The following is a 22269-nucleotide window of genomic DNA, read 5'->3' as shown; positions in this document are numbered from 1 at the left end:
AGTGTATGTATTATTTCTAGTGGGATTTGTTGTAAGTACACAAGGACTTAAAATTCATTTCTGAAACATGCATATCAGATTTCATGACATTTGTTTAATTGGGTTAGTCGTGACATTTATGGACTCTGGTTAAAAATGTCACAGCAGAATTACTGGTTGTCATTTATTGTCCACCTAATTTCACATTAACAACACACAATGTTAATAGTAGAGGCCACACCCACAGATTTGCATGTGGAAGCCAAACATGTACAATAGTGCAAATCATAGAAAATAAATACATACATATACAGAGGCAGAGATCAGTAGTCCAAATGACAAGTTGTAGAATAGATTGAATAATGGCAGCTTGCTGAGCTTAAATCAGACCAAACATATAGGCTTTGTTTTATATTATTCTTTAAATTACTTTTAAAGGGGCACTCCATCAGATTTTACACAAAAAGGTTAGTTTACTTGTCATGGCCTGTGAAAATCATTGTGTAATGTCTTCTTTGGCTCAGGTAAGAGCTTTCTAAAGTCAAAGAGTCTTGACTCTCATGCCTATAATTTAAAATAACCCTGATGATGTTGTCAGAGTTGTTTTGAGTTATATGCTAGAGACTTCAAATATTTGGCAGAAATTGAAAATAAACCGGGGGTGTGGAGTTTGAGAGAGGCATTTAACAGGCGGGGAAGGTCTATGTACATGAAAGATACCATTGAGTTGCATTACGGGAAATGTAGGATCCAGTATTTTTAGAGCTTGACCCAAAATAGGGCCTAAAACTCAGAATCTCTCCGTCTCTGCTGCCTTGATTTTGACAATTGTTTTTTTTTGTTCTTTTAAAACTGTCCCCCAACTTTATGAAGTGAAATCTGTACAGGTCTTTTTGATCTTTAATTATAGCGCCCCTTCAGGAGTCATTATGTTTTAATGTTTTTGGTTCAACTCCAACTGAAAATTTTCCCCAAGGGTACTACAAAAACTGGTTAAATCACTTGAACTGTAAAACCCTGAGGATGTAAAAATGTTATAATATAAAGTCTTATGCAAAAAATAGTATATGTGTAGAGAGAATTAAAAAGTCTAACATCATATCACAGGATAAATAGAAACAGAACATTTAAAATGCAAATTCTGTTTCCCCGAATGGGTTCATCTAAAAAGTCACTCAGAAGGGGAACAGTGTTTGATGTGATCACAACAGGGGATTTTAACTGGCTGTTTTAATTTACAGGATAAACCTGATGTGGATGGAATAGTGGATGATACAAGAACAGCTGTTTGCAATAAAAATATGGCATAGCTATTTGCTTGCTTTGCTTTGCTTGCAACATTACACACCATCAGAGAGCAGTTACCATGCATGCATGTTTGATAGCCAGTGGAAAACTAGGCCACCTCTGGGAGTGTGCGAGTGTGTGCCAGTGTCCAAATAATGTCATGTGTGGTCTCAGGAGGAAGCAAAAGACAAAGAGTCGTTATCTTCCCCATTTCTGAAGAAATCCCAAAATAAATATAAAATAAAATAAAATACTTGAGAAACATTATTGTCTCTTTAGACCTGAAACTGATGTGTTTTCAGTGTAAAGCGTGAATACGTGTTAGGGTTGCTCCCAGTTTTTTTGACTAGACATGTGGAAAGTTCTACAGACTTAATTAGATATACTGATTCCTAAAGATTCAGCGTTATCTACAGCAGGATCATTCATGTGGGCTAGATCAAAGCTTTGTACAATTGTTGGTGTGCAATTGGTCTTCATCTGTCAGTCTCTGAGCTCGGTTTTCTAGTCGGGAAGCAGACAACAGGTCCCAAACACCTCCCTCTCTCTGTGTAACGTAGGCTCCACCACTGGCTCGTATAAACATGTTGTTGACGCCACAGACAGTCAGAGATAGGCTACCTGGTCGGCCTGCACCGTCCCCTCTGGCGCGCTCCAGGAGAACAGCATGTTTACAGATAGGCGACGGCTGCTGCTGTTGCGAGCTATACTGAGCATCTGTGCCTTTAAAGACTTGTAAGTGCGCCTCTATCAGAGCCCGCAGTCAACTTCCCACAACCCCGACGCGCTCGGCGAGTAGAGTAGAGCTACCTTGACCATAAAGGCACTGGCTCACCTTCACAACTAGACCCATGGAATAATAACTATGGAATACCACTGGATACTGCTGTCTGTCTTTTTGCAGTTCACCTTCCATCCAGGTAAGGCTGAGCGTTTGCACTTGATGCGCCAGTTTATGAAGGCAACTTGTTGCTGTTCACTTTTGAACAACGAAAGGGTCGACTATATCTTAATGACTGCAGGTATTCAGCTCCCTTTAGCCCGGTAGGTTAATCCACATTATAGTGAATTGAATTGTCTTGCTCTGCATCGCCCTCATGGTGCATTTCTCCACACTTGTCTTTGTTCTTGTAAGTGCAGGCAGGTCTAAAGCCCGCTGATAAGAAAACCTGAAGTCACTGAAACCTCATGAGGAAAGTGGATAGCTACTTTGGGTGATGATCTGGAGCGCGCTACTTTAATAATTTATGTTTTATTTAGAGAACAGAGCGCCATTAACAAAAAGCGATGTGACTGTGGAAGTAAAGTAGGATGCAGAATAACGTACATGACTGCGATCGATGCCGAGACTTTTTTTAAATATCTTGTTATGGTCGATAAGGGCGACAGGTTCATGCGGTTTTCTGCCGCACATAACCGTCGTTATGGAAATATTAACAACCTCTTATTCCTAGGAAGCATGCAAACGAGCAGCTGCAATATCCCGGACTGTTTAGCCTGTTTATGCAATTCCTCACCTTTTGGATAGGTACTAAATATTGTCACATGTGTGACTTGACACCAAGCCGTTTAGACCTGCAGCCCGAGTTGGTTTGTTTTGCTTTCTTCTGTGGATGGATTTTGACACATTGCATCTATTATGTCTTGGCATCATTTTCAGTCTTGCTGCTGAGGTTAAGGGCCATAAACATCTAATTAGAACACTTTACTGCCTTTTTATACAAATATGTTTGGGTTTTACTCTGTTATGTCAGTTGAGTTTTCACTTTGAAAGGTTTTTATCGGTTCAACCGCAAGTTTATAATTCAAAGTCAACTTTTCATCATGTCAGGAAACAGAGTTTGGGATTTCCCCAGAGATAGCTCGCAAAATTATGGAAATGTGTCTTGGCATGTCGCACACACCTCCTTTCTGTCCCGATACGAGCGGTTAACCATAATGTGATAAAGTGTTGCTGTTTGCACTCCTTTGCACCACTGGTGCGTCCGCGGAGCCTCGTGCAGCTCAGGGCGGGATCAGGTGGACTGTGTTTTGTGGCTTCATTTCCATCAGATCCGATCGCCAGCCCATGGGAGGCCGTTGATGTCCATGTTGATATCATCAGGGAATTTGAATGACTGCCACATTTCCAGTCAGTGTACACAAGCTTACTTGTCATGTGATGCAATACGGCACGCCATGAAGTTTGCCTTAAGCCCGTTCAGACAGGCTGCACACCTAATTCACTTTTTGCCATGTTTTCCTGTGCTCTGCGACAATTTCTTGTGCTATTTAATGATTTAATAAATGTAGCCTATTCCGCATACATCACAAAGAACTGTAAGATCCTCTTTTTTTATCTTCCCCTACTTGCCATGTTGACCTGCCAAACCTTTACGTTAAATTCCACAGTTGTTGGGTAAATATTTAGGACACAGAGGTTCTGCACACACAGAATCCATAAGCATTATTAACAGTCTCTAAACGGACCTGTCTTTGCTGTTTGCTGTTCTGTGATTCTAATAATTTAAGTGTTTGAGATAAGTCTGTCGTGCCATTACACCCTTTCCACAATGTTATCTCTATACACAATAAATACTGTACATGACTGTGGCTGAAGTGTAGGCTGTGGGAAAGGGAGAACAATTGACTTCATATGAAATGTATTTATTTATCGTAACAAAGGAGGGGTGAGTGGACGGATGGATCTCTCACACTCCTACTGTACAGAGGAAGCTGCAGCCACAGTTCTGTAGTGTTTTTATCACTGAGGAGCTCAGTGGGGGTTGTGTACCTCTTTTTTTTTTAGTCTTCTTGGTGATGTTTTCTCAGGGAACAGGAAACATTACTCATTCACTTTCCGCACCTGTTTTCAGTTAGTGCAGCAGATTGAATCTTTGGGTATAGCCGACCCCTTGAAAACATCCACTTCACAGTACCCATCACGCCAGCTCATGCTACACACATTTGTTTTATTTTATACCATGACTGGTAAAAATATGAAGGAGGAGTTGCATGTTTCTTGTGTGTAGCGCAAGTCCTCACTTGATTTCCTTTGCTATTTGATTAGAAAGATGTACTCAGATGTCAAGAGGTTGAGGGTGTGATCTCCGGTGTCACTCCGAGCTCCTTTACCTGCCACTTTACGTCATGATAGTCAGACGTTAAAAGCCCAATCTTCAACAATCTAAAGTATATTCACATATATCATCAAAGCTTAGCTTGTAGATGAAAAATAACACTTTTTGTGATTCTCAAACCGTTAAGACAAACCGTCTTAAACTGAACAATTATTCTTTTATATATAGTTGTTTTAAAGTGTTAATCTGTGTATCAAAAGACCTCTCAATCAATTTGGGAGTGATAGCCAGTACAAATCTTGTGTTTTGAATTTTGAGGGTGGGGCAATCCTGTTGTTTACATTTGGATCAGGGATTGTACCTTTAAGCCGTTATAATGCACATGAGTCTTGTAGAGTTGTTGACACATCTTGACTTCACAGTGGGGAGGGGGATTATAGCATGATTAGGATCTTTTAAATGCCGCCTAACTCCCCTTTAAGGTTTTTAAAGTAATAATAATAAAAAAGACCTAAATTATCTCTCCAATATTCTGAGACTTGAAAAGATCTTCAGTCTTTCAGGACATTTAACCTCACTTCAGTGTTTAAAAGCATTCCTCCTCTGAGTGATCATAATATCACCAATGTGGCCATGAGGATGTATGATCTTGTCCTGCACAGTGTGGTAAAAAGTAGACCACTTTGCAACATATAAATAACACAAAATCATGAGTTTGGAATGTTTGCTGTACCTTCATTCCCATTATAGGCAACACAAAGCCCACTATCACCCCTGCCGGCCCCCACCTTGTCGTCCAGCTCAACACACCCTTCGACCTGCGTTGCCAGGGTGAGAGGAACATGCAGTGGCAGCGGGAGGACCGGCTGAAGGTGCGGGGAGAGAAAAAAACTGTCGGGATGTCCACTCTGCACATCGGCCGGGCTCAGCCTCTTAACATGGGTCGCTACATCTGCCTGGAGGAGAGCTCCAAAGAGAAAACCTCCATCTATGTCTTTGTCAAAGGTAGCTGGATAATCTGTGTATGAGCAAATGTAGGTGATTTGTGGTTGTGTGGTATTTGCGTGTGTGTGTGTGTGAGTGAGAGAGAGGAGAAAGATGATTCAAATCAAAAACAGCAGAGGAAATCCTTTGGCATTTCTCACAGCAGTGACAGGGAGCAGTGTGTGTGGGTGTGTTTATAGACAAAGGTGTTTGTAACTTTGCCCCTGACAGGTACAGTAGATACTCTAGCCGATTATCGAGTGCTATAACTGAGTTTTACTGTATCTCCTGCTCTATGTGGCTCCACATCCCCTTGGCTTACTGCCATCACTGCAGGCTTATGTGCTGATCATTCACCCCACAATCCACACTTCTACCTTTAAGGCAACAAGCAGTTTAGATCAGAGGCCCAGATGTGGAATCATCATAAATACTTGCTTATGAGCTTGTGCAGGAGGTAAACTTTTAACTTTTGCCCACAAATACACTCTGTTTTTTTTTTTTATCAGTGCTAGAACCATCATGAAGAAAGAAGCAATTCATAGCAATCATATGGCAAGAAGTCAAAATATGACTTCCCAAATAAAAATATCAGGAATATGGAGCCTGTGGAGCAGTGTAGCGTTTTTATATCATAGAAGTCACAAACTAAAGTTTCAACAACACATTGTTTTTACCGCTCTGACACCACCTTCGATGTGCGATTGCATTTTTTGGCAGATCCCGACAATCCGTTCAGAAAATCAATGGTGTCCAACATTCTCACTCGAGTGGGAGACTCTGTTTCCATCCCCTGCCTAGCAACTGATCCAAGTCTGGTCGACCTGCGCCTAGAAACGTGTTCCAGTAGAGTTCTGGCCCCTGGTCTCCAGTACTCTGCAAGCCTGGAGCAAGGCATCACCATCCACAACACACAAAAGGCCTACGAAGATTGCTATGTGTGCACAGGAACGCTCAGAGAACAGCACGTCAGATCACGTGACTACTATCTGACAGCGAAACCAGGTAAAGCAGTGTAAACACATGCATACATGTACATTGTTTTGCTTGCTTTAAAAGTTTTTTTTGTTTGTTTTGCTCTGTTTTGTTATGCACTAGCTCTATAAAAGTCAGGATTCTGACACATTTATGCAAATTGAATCTTAATTTGAGTTTATTTCCTTTTAGTCCCTGTTGCTCCTCCTGTGATTGAGATGCAGGCACCCAAAAGAATGATTCTCACCTGGGATGAGAGTCTCTTAATCACCTGCAACACCACCAACGTCAATGGAGAAATTAAGCTGAAGTGGGTCACCCCGCCTGGCTCGGTGAGACGCTTCTGCCTTTTCTTTACTGTGTACTGTGCTGTTGGTGTAAGATTCAACTAGATTTTTGTCAGTGGAGCCATTTTTGAGTATTGATTGGTTGTCTTGTGAGATCTAAAGGGGCTTTGATCAGGTCTAGGAGATATTTTACTCAAGAGTTAGGAAGAGTCAGCCACTAAATACCAGCTGTCCTGGGGATTTATAGCCAGCACTAGTGTTATTTTTCTGAATTTATTGTAAAAACTCGCATAAATCATCTTTGATATGTCAGAAATGTGAATCCAAATAATAACTACCTGCCAGTTACATTGATTATTGTCCAGGAACATAAAAATTAGTGCCATCTCATCTAAGCTGCCACAATTCTTAGTCAAAAACTGCAATGATTCAGTAGAAACGTAGCATTTTAATACACACAAAAAACTTCATAAGATTGATGTCATGATGCGCTAATGCAGATTTTTTAAAAAATATTTCATACATAGATTCAACTATTTTAAAAAATGTTTTTGTAATGAAGAGCAGAGTGTGGAGGAGAGAGGTGAAACTCCTGTGTAGCTGATATCAGTGGCTGTCTCTTCTTATAGACGAGAGTGAAAGGGGCCATAGTTCCTGCTGTCTAAGCTTGAGGGTCTTGGCTGTGTGTGGAACATGTGGACTACCGTGTGCATACGTATGTGTGTGTGACTGGATGTGTGTATGTAGCTTGCATGCAGGCACTTGTGTGTCTGTCAGTATTTGTGTGCTTGGCAAGGATAGACATGCAGACGGGGTTAATCTCTAGAGATCTCTGGGCGTTGACAGGGTGCCGTCTGGTATCCACAGCAACCACCAAAGGTTGACGGTGCTTCACGTATCCTGACGGAGGACTTTACTCACGTACGCAGTGCCACATTGCACATTGCGGCGGTCGGACCACAGGACGCTGGGAGGTACCAGTGTGAAGCCGAGAACGAGAAAGGGGTCAACATGCAATCAGTGTGGCTCGATGTTTATGGTGAGTACATGGAGAGATTTGTTTTCAGTTAAAGCTGCGTTCGGTAGATTTTCGGTAGATTTTTGACGTCATAAAATATTGGTCATAACTGACCAATGAGGAGAAATTTTAAGCAGAAGGTGTGACCGGCCAGTCACTCATAGCTGGTATTGGAGTTGTATCAGTCTTGTGTTGAATTTCTTGATATTTCATCTCAAAAAAGCCGACAGCAACTTTAAATTCACCAGTTTTCATGAAATTTGAATGTTAATTGTTCATATTTGGAGTGATACGGTATGTGTTGTCTTGTCCCGTCGCTTTTGACTGTGAGGTCTTCATGTGCATGTGTTGGGTTACTCTGTGGTTTGCCTGTAAGTCTCTTGACGACAACGACTGAAATCATTCTGTGTCCAATGAATATAGACTGTATTTTACTTCTGCAAATCCTGCAACAATATCTAATTTCATTATTTTTCAGAAAAAGGGTTCATCAGCTTAACCCACATAAACAACAGAACCATCCATGTCCGTTCAGGCGAGAGTTTGTCCCTAAACGTTGACATGGAGGCTTACCCAAAGCCATACATCTCCTCCTGGAGCTTCATGGGCCACGAGCTCAAGAACACAACCGACCATGTCATCACCACACACAGTCATGAGTACAGGTGCGACAAAAACACACATACACACACACACACACACACACTTACTTTAAATGTGACTTACCCCAGTCTCACCACATAGATGAAAATGTTCATTAACGTCTTACAATGGAATTTAACACCTTTGGTTTGGAGATGGCTGCAGGTCAGCCAAGGTGCTGATGCAACAGCTACACTTGTTGCAGCTCCCTGAGAAATACGGCAGAAATTTTAAAAAGGCCTATGGGTTTCTAGTGAAACGAGAACTGTCAGAATATAAATGGCTTTCATGGAAATTGAAACCATGAAATATCTGCAGTATTACCTCTGTGCTGCAGATAGAAATTTTACATAATATTATCAAAGGCTGCATGTCCAGCATAATGCATTTTAGTTCACGCTTCATGGTGTGTGAAACAAACATTTCTTTTAATATGACAAGCCTGTGATGTGACCTTTAAGCCTCAATTGGACATGAGAGAACACAGTTCTTCTTACTATGTTAAAAATCAATAAATCCATGTCAGTAAGTGTAGAAAAATTGATTTCTAAAGTAGCCTAGAGAATAATTGGGTATAAAAGGACTGCAAATAGTTAATCATTTTCTGTTAATGCTTTGCATGAGCACGCTGTCGATGAACTGATTTGTATAAAAGAAGACAAAGAGAACACTGGTTATAATCTTAAATGCAAATATCTGAGCATTTTAAATTCTTTCCTCAGGCAGTAAAGAAATGAATGAGCAGAAGCTGTTTCTTTTTTTTTTCTTTGTTTATGCACAATTAAAGCAACAATAAGAATTTAACAATTAATATAATTACTTTTTGTTGTTTAGGTACAGCAGCGAGCTGAGGTTGGTGCGACTGAAAACGTCAGAAGGTGGAGTTTACACCTTTCAAGCTTCCAATGGTGACGCATCAGTGAATCAGACATTTACCATCTTTGTTATCAGTAAGTTATGTCATAGATTATGTTAAAGGTTTCCTGCTCCCTTAAGCTATATAATAAAAATTCAGTTCCTCCACATTGCATCCGCTGACATGAGGTAAAAGGCTTCATTGACATTTTTTCTTTATAGGTCTATAGCTTTCACCCTCCCTTGTGTGATTTATACCTGGCTGAGGTTCAATACAGTTAAATGTCATGCTGATAAAACTTGTTTTACTTGACATTTAATAAATTAATTTGTATGATTTAGGTAAACCTGAAATTGTATCGCATGAAGGCCCGGTGGACGGACAGGTACGCTGTGTGGCGGAGGGGTTCCCTGCCCCACAGATCACCTGGTACTACTGTGAGCAGCCCTATGTCAGGTGAGATCATCAGACAAAGCGGCTCAATCGGTGAACATTTTAATGTATAGTTTATAAAGGCCTTGGAAACCTATTTTCTCAATCAGCTTCATACTATCAGGGATCGATGCAGATATGTGAAAACACAATTTTCTGTCAAAGTTAAAACAGTTTTGGTTATTTAACATGAGAGATTTCCACATTTCTCTGTTTGTCATTACGTTTCACACTGGCTTGAAGTGGGCAGACGAAGTGTGACATCATACCTCCATGCACCAATCAGTGTTTAGTATTGTTGCCAGGCCGCTGTCAATCAAATCTGATCAAACCATACCCACACCGTCCTCATAAAGCAGATTAGCTGGGTTAAGTGTTAAGTGTTGAGTGAGTGTTAAACTTTAAATAAATAACAACTAAGGATTTTTCTTACCAAATTTGAACTTTTATTGTTGCTTATTTGGTAATATTTAATGTCATAGAGAAAGATTTGAAACTTTTCAGAAAGTTTTGAAAGTTTCCAGGGGCTTTAGAAACGACATAAGAGTAAGAAAAACATATGGTCCCATATTCCAGTCTCAAACTTTATCCATATTCCTTTGTGAAAGTTTTTCGTTATTTCTACTTTGGTTTAAAAGACATAAATAAGTACAGACTAATATGCTGGTGTTGTGTAACAACTATGCTGGACGTGCACTGAAACTACAGCCTGAAGTAATTACTGGGATTGGAAACTGATATAAGGCAAATTGGTCATCAGTTTTGAAAACAAAGTAAGCAAAACCTGCCAAATCAAAATCAAAAGCAGCTATATCATGTGTCAACGAACCAACAAAATGCTCTAAAGCTTTCCAGTTACTAGATTTGTGTTTGCTTAACGATTTCACAGCTTTTGCAATGTGTTTCCCTCTATATACACAAGGTTTATTTTCTGTAAGACACTATTGATAAGCATTTAGGCTGTTAAAACTGCATTAATGTAGAGTCCCTTCTGGTTATTCTGTAAAGTTTGGGGAGTTTTACTTTATGTTTGCACGCAGCACCACCAACTTATTGCAAAGCACCTTTTCAGATCTTTGTTTGTAGTCTTACACTCAAACTTACACAAAATTAATTTGAAGCACACCTCAAGGGTCATAAAGGTCACACTTAAGACATATTGGATGAAGGCAAGAATGATGATGAAGGTGGAATGTTGGATTGTGGGATTTGACGAGGCTGACTTGTGATTGGTTGACTGTGATAAGATGATCCCATGTGACAGGGGATTGGAAAAGAATTGACTTGTGATTGGTAGGGGCCCAGTACATCTACCTGGATACAACTGGACACCAGTTCATCTTGTGTCAAACATAAAGTGTGTTGTAGGAGGAGCACCTGGTTGCCATAGCAACTCCAATCCCAAGTGGCACAGCCAATGGATCATAAGTAATTATCCCAACTTCATCCAGTCATTTTTTAATTACAATCAAATCCACTTAACACTCATTACATGCAGGCACGCACACAAAGTATAGAAAGAGAAACTAATGTGACCTGAGTGAGCTTATGACCAGAGAGTACGTAGATAAGAGTTGCTTTTATGGTACAGTGCAGTGAAACATGGAGCCATGGCCTCATTATAAAAAAATCACCTTTGTTTTATGAGCACAGAAGGAATTCCCTGCTAGTATTATGACTTCTGGCAAAACTAATTCCTGGGAAAGGTGTTTTCATGACTAAGGAAAGGAATGTGTGCTTTGCAGAGACTTAGGTCAGAGATGCCAGAGACTCTTGACTGAGACAATTGATGAATAGCTCGGTGATCCCGTCAACTCGCAATCAACAATGTATAATCTTCTGCCTTCAGGTGCTCCCAACAGGTGAATGCCACCCAGGAAGAGCACAATATCATCACTGTGACACTGTTCAGTCCCATGTTTGGAAAGACAGAGGTGGAGAGTCGAGTGAACATCAGCAGGGGACGGTTCAATACTCTGGAGTGTGTGGCCACAGTGCAGGGAGAGCAGGCCTACACACTCTTCTCTATCAGTGGTGAGTTGAGGTATCACACACGCAAATTAATACAGTGGGATGCACACACATATGCTCACAGGTCATGTGGTATTAAAGGGGGTGCCGGCGCCTGGCAGTCTCATGTTTTGTTGTTGAATTGTTATAATCCTCTGCTTGTGTTCACCTTCGGATAAGAATTAAGTGCAACAAAGTCGACAGTGCAGAGAGAGGACTGACGGATGTGAAAATCTCCTCATTTCAAATTGCAGATCTTTGTTTACCTGATTTTAGTTTCATGAAAATGCTGTTTACTAGATTAATCTGAGTGACATTAAAACTTCTGTCACCTGCCTGTGACTCCCTGCTCTGTGGACTTAGAAACAAAATTTTAAGTTCAGCTTTCTGTAACGCCCTCATAGGATTTATTTCTCAACTCAAAATATTTACTAAAAGCATGATTTGGGTGAGGATTAACCCTTAAATGTGGCCTTAAAGTTAGAAGTTGGTCTCCTAAAATCTGTTAGGTAAACATTAGCACGGAGAGATACCTCAGACATGATTGGCTACGATAAGATGTTGTCACTTACAGATAGGAATTAGCTTTAGTCCATTGTTTACTCTATGACTCCAAATCCGCTCTGTTATAACGGCTTCCCCATCTGCTGTATAATGTCCTGAAAGTGGTAACAGCACTGGAACCGAAAGTATAACAAGTTGTCCCTGCCTCAGCCTGAAGACCCGGGTTTATGCAGGACACTGGGGGCTAACTGTGGCTACAGCGGGTATGTGGGCGAGCATTATGAGGGAGGAGAATGTTCGCAGCCAGACAAGACAGGCCTTTGGGAGCGTGTGCCCAGGATTTTTATGCTTCACAGAGTAACAGCAGACCAGGCGGAGGCGCTGAGAGTGTGGAGCGCAGTAGGAGTCCTGGCAGTGCTGGGAGTTCTGGGGCTGTAGGAGGCTTGGAGGTGTCAGTGAGCTGCAGCAGAGAATACACAGGGCTTTAGAAACCACTGACAGGTTTACAGGGGATTAGTTCCTGCAGACTCTGCATTCTCAGATTTGAAGTGGAGAGAAAGCTTCTTATCTCTAAAGAGCTTATTACACCCCACTGTACAGAGGAGCTAAACAATAAGGCATCACAAACAGCCAGACACAAAGGAACAGAACACTGATTACATATAATTACTCACCAGCACAGCTGTAAAAGCAACAGCAATACAGTAAAATACTGTATAATCAAAAGGGATTAAAAGCAGTTAACAAACAAAATAAAGTGGAGAATTTGCAAACATGAAATAGCAGAGGACCCTACTGTATGTATACATAAATAATTGGATTAGTTTGCTGTGATTTGACCAAAGAGGGCATCACTATGACTTAACTTTCTGTGGCTTACCTTAATGCCCCTTTGCAATGTCATTTAGAGTATAAACATGGCAAACCACTGAGAGAGTCACTGTTTGACTCTGTTGTCACTGCTCTCATACTGTGTATATCTTATGGTACCTAACAGAATCATATCTGTCTTCCTGCAGAGAGGACTGTTCCCCATGATCTATTCACCCCTCTGCTAATTGGCTCTGTATCAGCAGCAGCCATCCTCTGTCTTGTTCTTATCATGCTGTTCTACAAGTATATGCAGGTAAGACAGTTCCGCTCATTTCCTGAGTGGCACACCCTCTATCTTCAAATTTTGAGACATAACAGATCAAGAAATAAAGAATAGCATGTTCAACCCTATGAGTTTGTTTGTATCAGTAATGTCTGTTTTGCTCTCTTTTTGTTTGCCTTCACACCAGAAACCCAAATACCAGATACAGTGGAAAGTTATCGAGGGCATCCACGGCAATAACTATGTGTACATTGACCCCACCCAGCTGCCGTATGATCACAATTGGGAGTTTCCTCGAAACAACTTGCGTTTTGGTGAGCAATTTGCACTCCTCATGTGCTGCAGCCACTGATTCATCAAAAAAAAATCTGTGATGTGTGCTGTATTGAGGCCTCTATAATTCTATTAATCTGTCATTTCTGACGCACTGTGACACTGAAATGTACATCCTGGTTGTCACTGTAGGAGCAGAGTGAAATGGAGATAAATGGAGGTTTGACTCAGTAATAGTCTCTGTAATCAAGCCTAACAGTGCAGTTGGCATGACATCATTGCTGCCACCCTCAGGCTACTTCATGCTGATTGACAGACTCTGTTTTCTGTGTATTTGGACACAGCATTAAGGTTTGAGCCATGTCTGTGGTCATTACCGACGAACCAGTTCTACAGCTCATTAATGAAGAAACCCCACTCCCTCACTGCAAACATAATATTGTTGACATATTCTGGGTGTTGTTTTTAACAAACCTCCTTAAACAGGATCCTGCGTGTCCTGTTGGCTACGCACGCAGCCCGGGGGGTAAAACTGGTGTGTTGTCCTAGGAACGCTGGCATGTGGCCAGTTTGAGGGAGGAAAACAAGATGGGGAGTAACAGTTTTTTTGTCTGTCTTCTTGTGTTCAGGGAAGACACTGGGATCTGGTGCATTTGGAAAAGTGGTGGAAGCAACTGCGTATGGACTCTCCAAAGCAGATTCAGTCATGACGGTGGCTGTGAAAATGCTCAAATGTAAGCACATACATGCAAAGGCATTGGCACGAGCACAGTCTAGCAAACTGACTAAACGTAGCTATTTGATAAATGTGCATAATAGCTATGATTTGTTAAGAATTAATTAATAAATAATTTTCCTGTAGATGTTTAAAGACAGGCAGTTATTATGTTGATATTTTTACTGGGTGGTTTGCACACTGCTGCCAAGTCAACATATTAAACAGGCACCCTTTTATTTTAATTAGCCTCCAGCAATCATGGGTGAACTTGAGCTTAGTTTACTCCTAATCCTTTTGCACATGCTGATTGTGTTCCAACATTTTTTTTTTCTTCCACAGCAAGCGCTCATGCCACAGAGAAAGAGGCACTGATGTCAGAGCTGAAAGTCCTCAGTTACTTGGGAAACCACATGAATATTGTCAACCTGCTGGGAGCCTGCACTGTTGGAGGTGCGGCAGCCATGTTGTCCAGCATGATAATTAGGAATGTGGAATAAAACTAGAAACCTCAGACATTGTTTACAACATTTAAGATGATTAATTTCCTTCTGATTCTTGCTGTCAGTATGTGTATCAAACCATGCTTTACCACACCACATTGGTACCGTTTCACTTTCTAAATCAGCTGTTTGTTATATTTCTGGAAATATCACTGACATGAGGCGTGTTTTTTCATCTGCAGGCCCTACACTGGTGATTACAGAGTACTGCTGTTTCGGAGACCTCCTTAACTTTCTACGCAGAAAGAGAGAATCCTTCATCTGCTACAAGCTCGAGGAAGACTGCTACTACCGCAACGTCGTGCCACAGAGAGACGCAGCTGGGTCAGGTTCTTTTATGTGTTGAAGAATGGGAGAGTGGTTTATTGTGTTTGGAAGAGAAAAGAAAGTACTAGTATTTACTATCCAGAACGTGCGTAGGAGGAGAGTATTTAGACGGCAGCGTGCCTATGTGCGACTGTGCTCAGCTCAGACCAGACTGCTCCTTTCCTCTTCACAGTGACAGCTTGAACGGCTACATGACCATGAGGCCTTCTGCTGCTGGCAACCTTCCTTTCAGCTCATCTTCTGAGAAGAGACGCTCACTGCGCAAAGGCAAGCCAGCCATTCATCAAATTCTTCAGACTTAATAGACACAGTTGAAAAAAGGCTTAAACCATATCAGAAAAAATAATTTTGGACCCGTTTGTCCCTTCAGGTGGCTCTTACGCTGAAGCAGATGTTGAGAGTGAAATGTTTGACGAGGATGGTCTGTCTCTAGACACTGAAGACCTTCTCAGCTTCTCCTACCAAGTGGCCAAAGGCATGGAATTCTTAGCCTCCAAAAATGTGAGCATCCACTCTTAAAATAACAACTGTCAAGCTAGATTTCTGCATAAAACTGAATGTGAATTTCTACAAATCATATCTGACTGTTTTTTTTTTTTTTTTTTTTTAAACACAAAGCGTTGGTCATGTTTCCACAGCTAGTAAGCGGACCTAAAACGCATGTTGGAGCATGCTGTTGAAAAATTTATTAGTCATGGGGGCAAAGATACTGTGGCCGATAAGCTCATGTATCAGTGTCAGTGGTTGTGTGTTACACAGAATCAGATGTGGAAATTCAGTACCAAACTGCATCGGGAAAAAGCGCTTCATTCGTGACTAATGTTATATTATTGATTGGTCACGTAGCTAATGTGTATCATCAGATATTATAGGTAGTGGTGTGCTTTGTTTTCCAGTGTATCCACAGAGATCTGGCAGCCAGAAATATCCTACTGACTCAAGGAAGAGTGGCAAAGATATGTGATTTTGGCCTGGCCCGGGACATCACCACAGACTCCAACTATGTAGTCAAAGGCAATGTAAGTCTGCACTAAAGATGTGACACTTCATGAAAGTCCCACTGCAACATGACATCCTTCTACTGTATTAAATCAACCTCTGTCCTTAGATTTACTGGTTTGGAACTGCTTAAATCAATTTGTAAAGTAATAAATTAGTTTATTGGTAAGTAAATAATAAAGTTAATTGGTGGGCCCTTGCATAATCTGTCATGTCGTCATTTGTCAAAGCTGCTGTTTATGCAACCTTCCTCCTTAGGGACTGTTCCTTTCTCTAGAAAGCTAATTTTAGCTGAAGGTGTATGACGATAAATCATCTAAGGAATATAATATTTGAAAGTAATTAGTTGAAGGAACATTATTTAGTCTTGAGGATGTTTTGAAACACAGTTTCAAGATCAAACAAGGCAATTTGCCTTTGACTCACTCCTCCTAGAAAATATTCAGCAACTTACGCGAACTGTATCTTGAACCTTATTTCTCAACAAGCCTGTTCTCAGATCATCGTGTCTTCTGAGAACTGTTAAAAAATGAATTTTCCAAAAGAACTTTTCTCAAAACTCAAGGCAACAATTCCCTTTTTAACTTTTTGTTTTTTCTCTGTTTCTGCAGTGGCCTCTCTTGTACTTTATTGTTTCATTTGTTTAATTTCTGCATTTGAATTGTTAGCCTTAAGATAGCATAGTACACAGGAACAGTTGTTGAGGCTTGTATACAAACCCGACATGCATATGACAGCTGATGAACTGGCTGTGGTCTGTCACAACTTGTTTGGCCATAAAAGTAAAATAACATCACTGATTAAAAGTTTCCAATTGTTACTGAATGCAATTTTCCATCACTTTCTTTCAGGCTCGTCTTCCAGTGAAATGGATGTCTCCAGAAAGTATCTTCGAGTGCGTGTATACGTTTGAGAGTGATGTGTGGTCATATGGCATCTTGCTCTGGGAGATCTTCTCACTGGGTATGTCTATCAAATCTGTGTGTGTGGTATTCTGGCTTTTCCATGCGTTTTCAGAAGCACATAGTGTAACGAGATCTCTCTTCTTAACATAGGAAACAGTCCTTATCCTGGTATGCCTGTCGATGCCAAGTTCTACAAACTGATAAAAGAAGGATACAGACTGGATGCGCCAGAGTTTGCACCCAGTGAAATGTGAGTTTCTGTTGAAGTGAAATATGAGCGTGTGTGAAAGGTGTTGAAGTGAAATGCGAGTGAGTGTAGAAGGATCATAGCAGAGATCGTGTGGTTGGATAGATGGAGGTGGTGAGACTATGAAAGAATGTGATGTGGGGGATTTGAAAAGCAGCCTGCTCTCATCCTGTTGCATTTGGCTTTTCACAAGCATATAACTACAGTAAAACTGGGACATGTAAAAACTCTTGAACAGAAAGCAAGACAAGCAAAGAAAAGGAAGGGAATGTGGACAAATAAAACTGTTTGTGTGCTCATATACTGCTTTGCAGGTATCAGATTATGCGGTCCTGCTGGGATGCTGACCCCTTCAATAGACCCCCCTTCAGGAAGGTCGTGGAAAGGATTGAACAACAGCTGTCAGATGCCACTAAGCATGTAGGTCGCACCACTTTGAGATTGTTTACTTTCTCTGTAAAGAGATCAAAATTCCATTCCTTAAAAATAATGAACCGAGAAGACTTCACACACCATTCAGCAGGGTTATGACATTGTGAAATAGAGGCAATTCTTGGGTCCTAAAACCTGATGTTACATGGTTCATGTGATACCTTTGGCATTATTTTTAAGCCCTTAAGCTTTCACAAACAAACAATCTAAAAAAACAGAGAATGTTTTTACATATTGAACAACATGAAGCTAAGCAATGTCCTCTATGCTAACAGATAAACCAATGATTATTTTATTTTAATTCTTCAAACACTCCCTGATAGATTTGTTTTTTAAAGCGGATGACTGTGGCAAGCACGCTAGGTGTGGATTTCTGCCATTTTCAAAGCCACCTCTAGAGTGTTCACACATAATTTAGCCGAGGGTCTGGGGCCTCACAGCATGAGCATATGTCTTTGAACTCCCTGGTCATCTGATTTACACATGCAACATATGAGGGGTTCCACTGTTCTCATGATTTTCCACTTACACCACAACAACTTTGATAGTTCATGCTTTAAGCTTTAAAGGGACAGTTTGACATTTTGGGAAATATGCCTATTCATTTTCTTGCTGGGAATCAAATGAGAAGATCAATGCCACTCTCATGTTTGTGGATTAAATATGAAGCTACAGCCAGGAGGCGGCTAGCTTAGCTTAGCATAAAGACTGGAAAGAGAGGGAAAGAACTAGCCTGGCTCTGTCCAAAGCTAAAAAACATGCATTCCACCAGCTCCAAAGCTCACAACTCACCATGTTATATCTAATTTGTTTAATTCATACAAAAAACAATTAAGAAACTATTTCTTCAGGAAGTAACTGCACCTGGCCAAGAAGTAGTCCAGTCCAGTAGTACATAACTGCTCGTAAAATCACAACTTTTTTCATTTGGGTTATTGTACGGATAAAAGGTGCAATACACAACATTCAGTGCCACTCAATGTCAGTAAACAACTATCTGCTATGTAAAGATATCGTGGAGTAATGGCAACCTGAGCAGAGAATGAAGTCACACTCTGTGTGTGTGTGTTGTAATCCGAGCCTCTCTGTTCTTTGTTTGATAGCCGGTCCAGCCACGCATGCATGTTATTGCAAGTGAGCGTGCATGCTAGTGTATCTGAGTGTGCATGTTAGTGCATGTGAGTCACTCTGTGTGCTCCATGTGTCCGTTTTCAACATGGCAGCGGGTCAAAAAGTTTCTCATATTACAGCTAAACAGAACATTAAAATATGTTTCTGAAAACATTAGCAGTAAGAGAATCTTGATCCATTTGATCAGCACTGCCTAGTTTGACAGTTTGATCTGAGTTTCGTGAGCTGTCAGTTCAGGGGGCGCTTTCTTTTTTTTTTTCTTTTTCCAACTTCATTGAGTAAATAATGCACACATTTGTTTTGGTCTGAGATGCCGGTGCTACAGCGAGACATCTAGTGAGGCTTAATGTCGTATATTGGACCTTTAAATTAACGAGATATAACATGTTAATTAGTAACCTTCAGGTGGTGCTCGTAGGCATATTTTGTCACCTTTGGACAGAGCCAGGCTACCTGTTTTTCTTTACATCCAGTCTTTATGCTAAGCTAAGCTAACAGACTCCTGGCCATGAGCTAGGCAAGAAAGTGAACAAGCATATTTCCTAAAATGTCATACTATTCCTTAAAGTTTATTTGTTATTTGTTGATGTAGCGGCACATATATAAAACACTAAAGTAAGAAAAGAGACACATTGTGCAGATTATATGAATACTGAAGTTTAACTGAGATGTTTGAACAAACCTCTCTTTCTCTCCACCAACTCTTCCTCATTTTCAGATTTATCTCAACTTCAGCTCCAGGATTCCTGTGACGCCCGGAGCCAGGGAGGAGCCGAGTTCTCAGAGCATGGTGTTTCACCCAAACTCAGCCGGCAGTAATAGCGCTCCAACCCAGCCCTTACTGGTCCAACATGAGGTCTACCTGGAGGGGACAACCCTCAGAGCCCAACGGGTGTAAGGACCCACCCAACCTGTCTTGCTGCCTCATAAAGTGCCTGGAATGTTCCGCCACAAACCACCCAAACACTACACCTGCCCACCCCCACCCCCCACCCCCCGATACCAATGGCATTTGATGTCACGTGTCGCAGACAGAATGGTAATTGCCATTTGTTGCTAGAAAGAACAACAAAGGAAGAATGGCTTTTATCATTGCTATCACTATTATTGCCTACTGATTACAGGGAGAAAAGTTGGACTAATGCTCCCCTGCTCACAGCGAATAACTCTTAAGGCACCGGGGAGGCGGAGGGACTCTAAAACTGTTGTACATTATCACTGCTATCTGTTTTGTTATTTTGAGTTTTTCAGTCAAATTTTTCCTACATATTTCATAAAGATTGTTTTGTTGTTTTTTGGCACTCCGTATGTAACTGAGATGTTTCTTTCTATCTATTTGGAGTTTTTTTCTTTTTATTACATTTTGTGTTTTGTTATTCTTTGTTGTTTTTCTGTCATGGACATTTTATGTAGTGTTTTTATTTTGGTTGGCTGTTGCAATTGTCGGAGGAAAAAAAGCACTTGAGGCACTTGAAATTCACATCACTCCATACACCACGTATACACCAGCTTTCATTTATTTTTTTTTATTCTTTTATTGTCAGTATTATTTCCATCTGTTCAGCTTTATGTTTATATGAAGGATATAATTTTCAGGGGCCAATTCAAATTGAGATATCAAGACACTGGTATATAAGCTACAGTATTAGTAGACAACATGGTAGACATGCTTAGAGTCCATAAGTGCTTCAAGTTGATTAGTTGATACATTTCTGCTCATTTTATGTTGGATGTCACTACCTAGAGAGCAAATAACTTTCTTTACAGGATTTGATTAACAGATACACTTATTTATACCATGTATCAGCCCATTATTACTTTACATACACAGTTGTCTTCAGAGATGTGGTATAGACATGGTACTCTAGCTTTTCATTTATGTGCTTGTTGACTGTATATGTGTACATATCTGTAGATAATGATACTAATCATTACAATATGATGAGAGTTAAACATTTGACAAAGAAGACACTCTGTGATGCCTGTAACTCTGAGGAGCTTCAGCGTTCGTCCTGGTTTTGTTACATATAAGTAATCCAGGTGTATAGTTTCACTTTTTGACAACTGGACTGCTGGAGAGTTCTCTTGTAAAGGTGTAAATAACTGTTCAGGTTTATATGGTTTCTCTCCTGCCACATCCAGTGTATGATCTTTGTTTACAAGCATGAGACAGGTACTGCCATTTCTGAGATGTGTTTTCTCTGCTTTACACCTTCTACCCCTTCATGAAGGACCAGGAAACAGGAACTTGTCTGTTTAGGCTGACAGGCAGTTGGTGTGTTTTTTGCCCATACTGCTGCTGAAGTTCTCTATTGTATATATCATGATCAAGTCAGGGCGATGCTAATGTGAAATGCCATTAAGTGAACTGCAGTAATCTCTGAGGCAACAAGCCAGATGAAGACTGAGGGTCATCAAGGCTCAACACTGAGTAAGAGTGGCTCAGTGTGTTGGTCATCTCATTGTTCCCCCGGCCAGTAGCTGGTTTCCCAGCAGTCCTTCTCCTCTTTGTATCCAGCTGTTTCCTCCATCAGAAGTGGGTCTATCAGTAGCTCTCAGCCAGTAGTCTGTTCCAGTTCAGACCATTACGATTCCCCTCTTCCCACTGGTGGATGTTGTTGTGAAGAGCACCAGGAAAGTGTCCTGTTTGTGTGTATGAACATGTGTGTTTGTGTGTGTTTGTATGCGTGAGAGCATGCACGTCTACTCGTCTTTGTGTGCGTGTCTGTATGTTTGCAGAATTAAAAGAATTATTGTTATAAGAGGTGCCACTACTAAAGATTCATCAAAGTCGTTTAGGCTACTAAAACCCCACAGTCTTACTGCTCTGTCTTTTTGTAAATATAAATGTGCATATGTTGTAAAGTAATGTTGATGCTTTTGAAGATGTTTATCTTACTGAAGATGTGGTACATTCATGCAAATTTTTATTATGCTGTATTTTCTTACGTGTGCACAGATTTCCAACTGTAGACTCAACTGGAAAACGCTGCTTGTGTCTCTGTCACCATGGTAACTTAAATGGAAGAGATTCGCTTTAGCTAATGTTTTGATTTTGGCTAATTCATCATTTCGACCCATGTGCCAGTTCACTTGGTAACTGCCACAGTAAAACAGGCTAAACTGTTCTCAATGGTCATATCAGACCATCAGTATTTATGGCAATATCAGTCAAAAATGACATTACTGTATTTTACAACCTGGAGGGAGATGTCTGAGACAAATAGAGATTATTTTTCATTTCATTGCTCCCCTTACATCTTAGAGGTTTTTCCTGCATTTTGCTACATATTTATTAAACCTAAGGCTTTAGTGTTACCATGTAAATTTGATGTGTTGCTGTTACATATGTCAATGTAAATAAAATTGTGTATATTGAATTCCCAATGAAATTTTTTGGTCCTTGAATACATCATTTCTCATTGAAAATGCATCTTGCTCAACATAGGTCACTTTAAATCTCCTGAAATCAGTGCTGTAATGAATGGAAATCTTTTAATGACTGACATATGACAGTCATTACAAATTTTCCAAGTGCAGTGCCAGCCATGTGAATTCTCAAAGCAGTTTGTCCCCTCAGGCGGTTGTCACAAGTGATTCAGATTATC

General features: G+C 40.6%; 1 protein-coding gene across 2 annotated transcripts; it reads left to right on the top strand.

Annotated features, from left to right (window-relative positions):
- Positions 1 to 1721: 1721 nt before the first annotated feature.
- Positions 1722 to 22053, top strand: kita (KIT proto-oncogene, receptor tyrosine kinase a). 2 transcript variants are annotated; one of them, XM_044362550.1, is made up of 21 exons: positions 1722 to 2186; positions 5076 to 5330; positions 6030 to 6314; positions 6477 to 6616; positions 7439 to 7610; positions 8068 to 8254; positions 9066 to 9181; positions 9429 to 9543; positions 11369 to 11553; positions 13053 to 13159; positions 13317 to 13443; positions 14032 to 14136; positions 14460 to 14570; positions 14803 to 14944; positions 15120 to 15214; positions 15318 to 15448; positions 15844 to 15966; positions 16798 to 16909; positions 17002 to 17101; positions 17413 to 17518; positions 19380 to 22053. In XM_044362550.1, the coding sequence occupies exons 1-21, from the start codon at positions 2132 to 2134 to the stop codon at positions 19557 to 19559; spliced, it is 2949 nt and encodes a 982-aa protein (XP_044218485.1). In that variant the 5' UTR covers positions 1722 to 2131; the 3' UTR covers positions 19560 to 22053. The 2 variants fall into 2 exon arrangements, with proteins under 2 accessions (XP_044218485.1, XP_044218484.1); XM_044362549.1 differs by having other exon boundaries at positions 7418 to 7610.
- Positions 22054 to 22269: the final 216 nt, after the last annotated feature.

The sequence above is a fragment of the Thunnus albacares genome, chromosome 9 (genome assembly GCF_914725855.1).
Source record: "Thunnus albacares chromosome 9, fThuAlb1.1, whole genome shotgun sequence".
Lineage (NCBI taxonomy): Eukaryota > Metazoa > Chordata > Actinopteri > Scombriformes > Scombridae > Thunnus > Thunnus albacares.
This window is presented reverse-complemented; position numbering and strand designations above follow the sequence as displayed.

Excerpts from the sequence above, each read along its gene's own strand:
- kita (XM_044362549.1), top strand. The coding sequence starts at position 2,132 with ATGGAATACCACTGGATACTGCTGTCTGTCTTTTTGCAGTTCACCTTC. Across the intron at positions 9,544-11,368 it reads TGTGAGCAGCCCTATGTCAG|GTGCTCCCAACAGGTGAATG; the intron begins GTGAGATCATCA and ends TTCTGCCTTCAG. Across the intron at positions 14,137-14,459 it reads GGCTGTGAAAATGCTCAAAT|CAAGCGCTCATGCCACAGAG; the intron begins GTAAGCACATAC and ends TTTCTTCCACAG.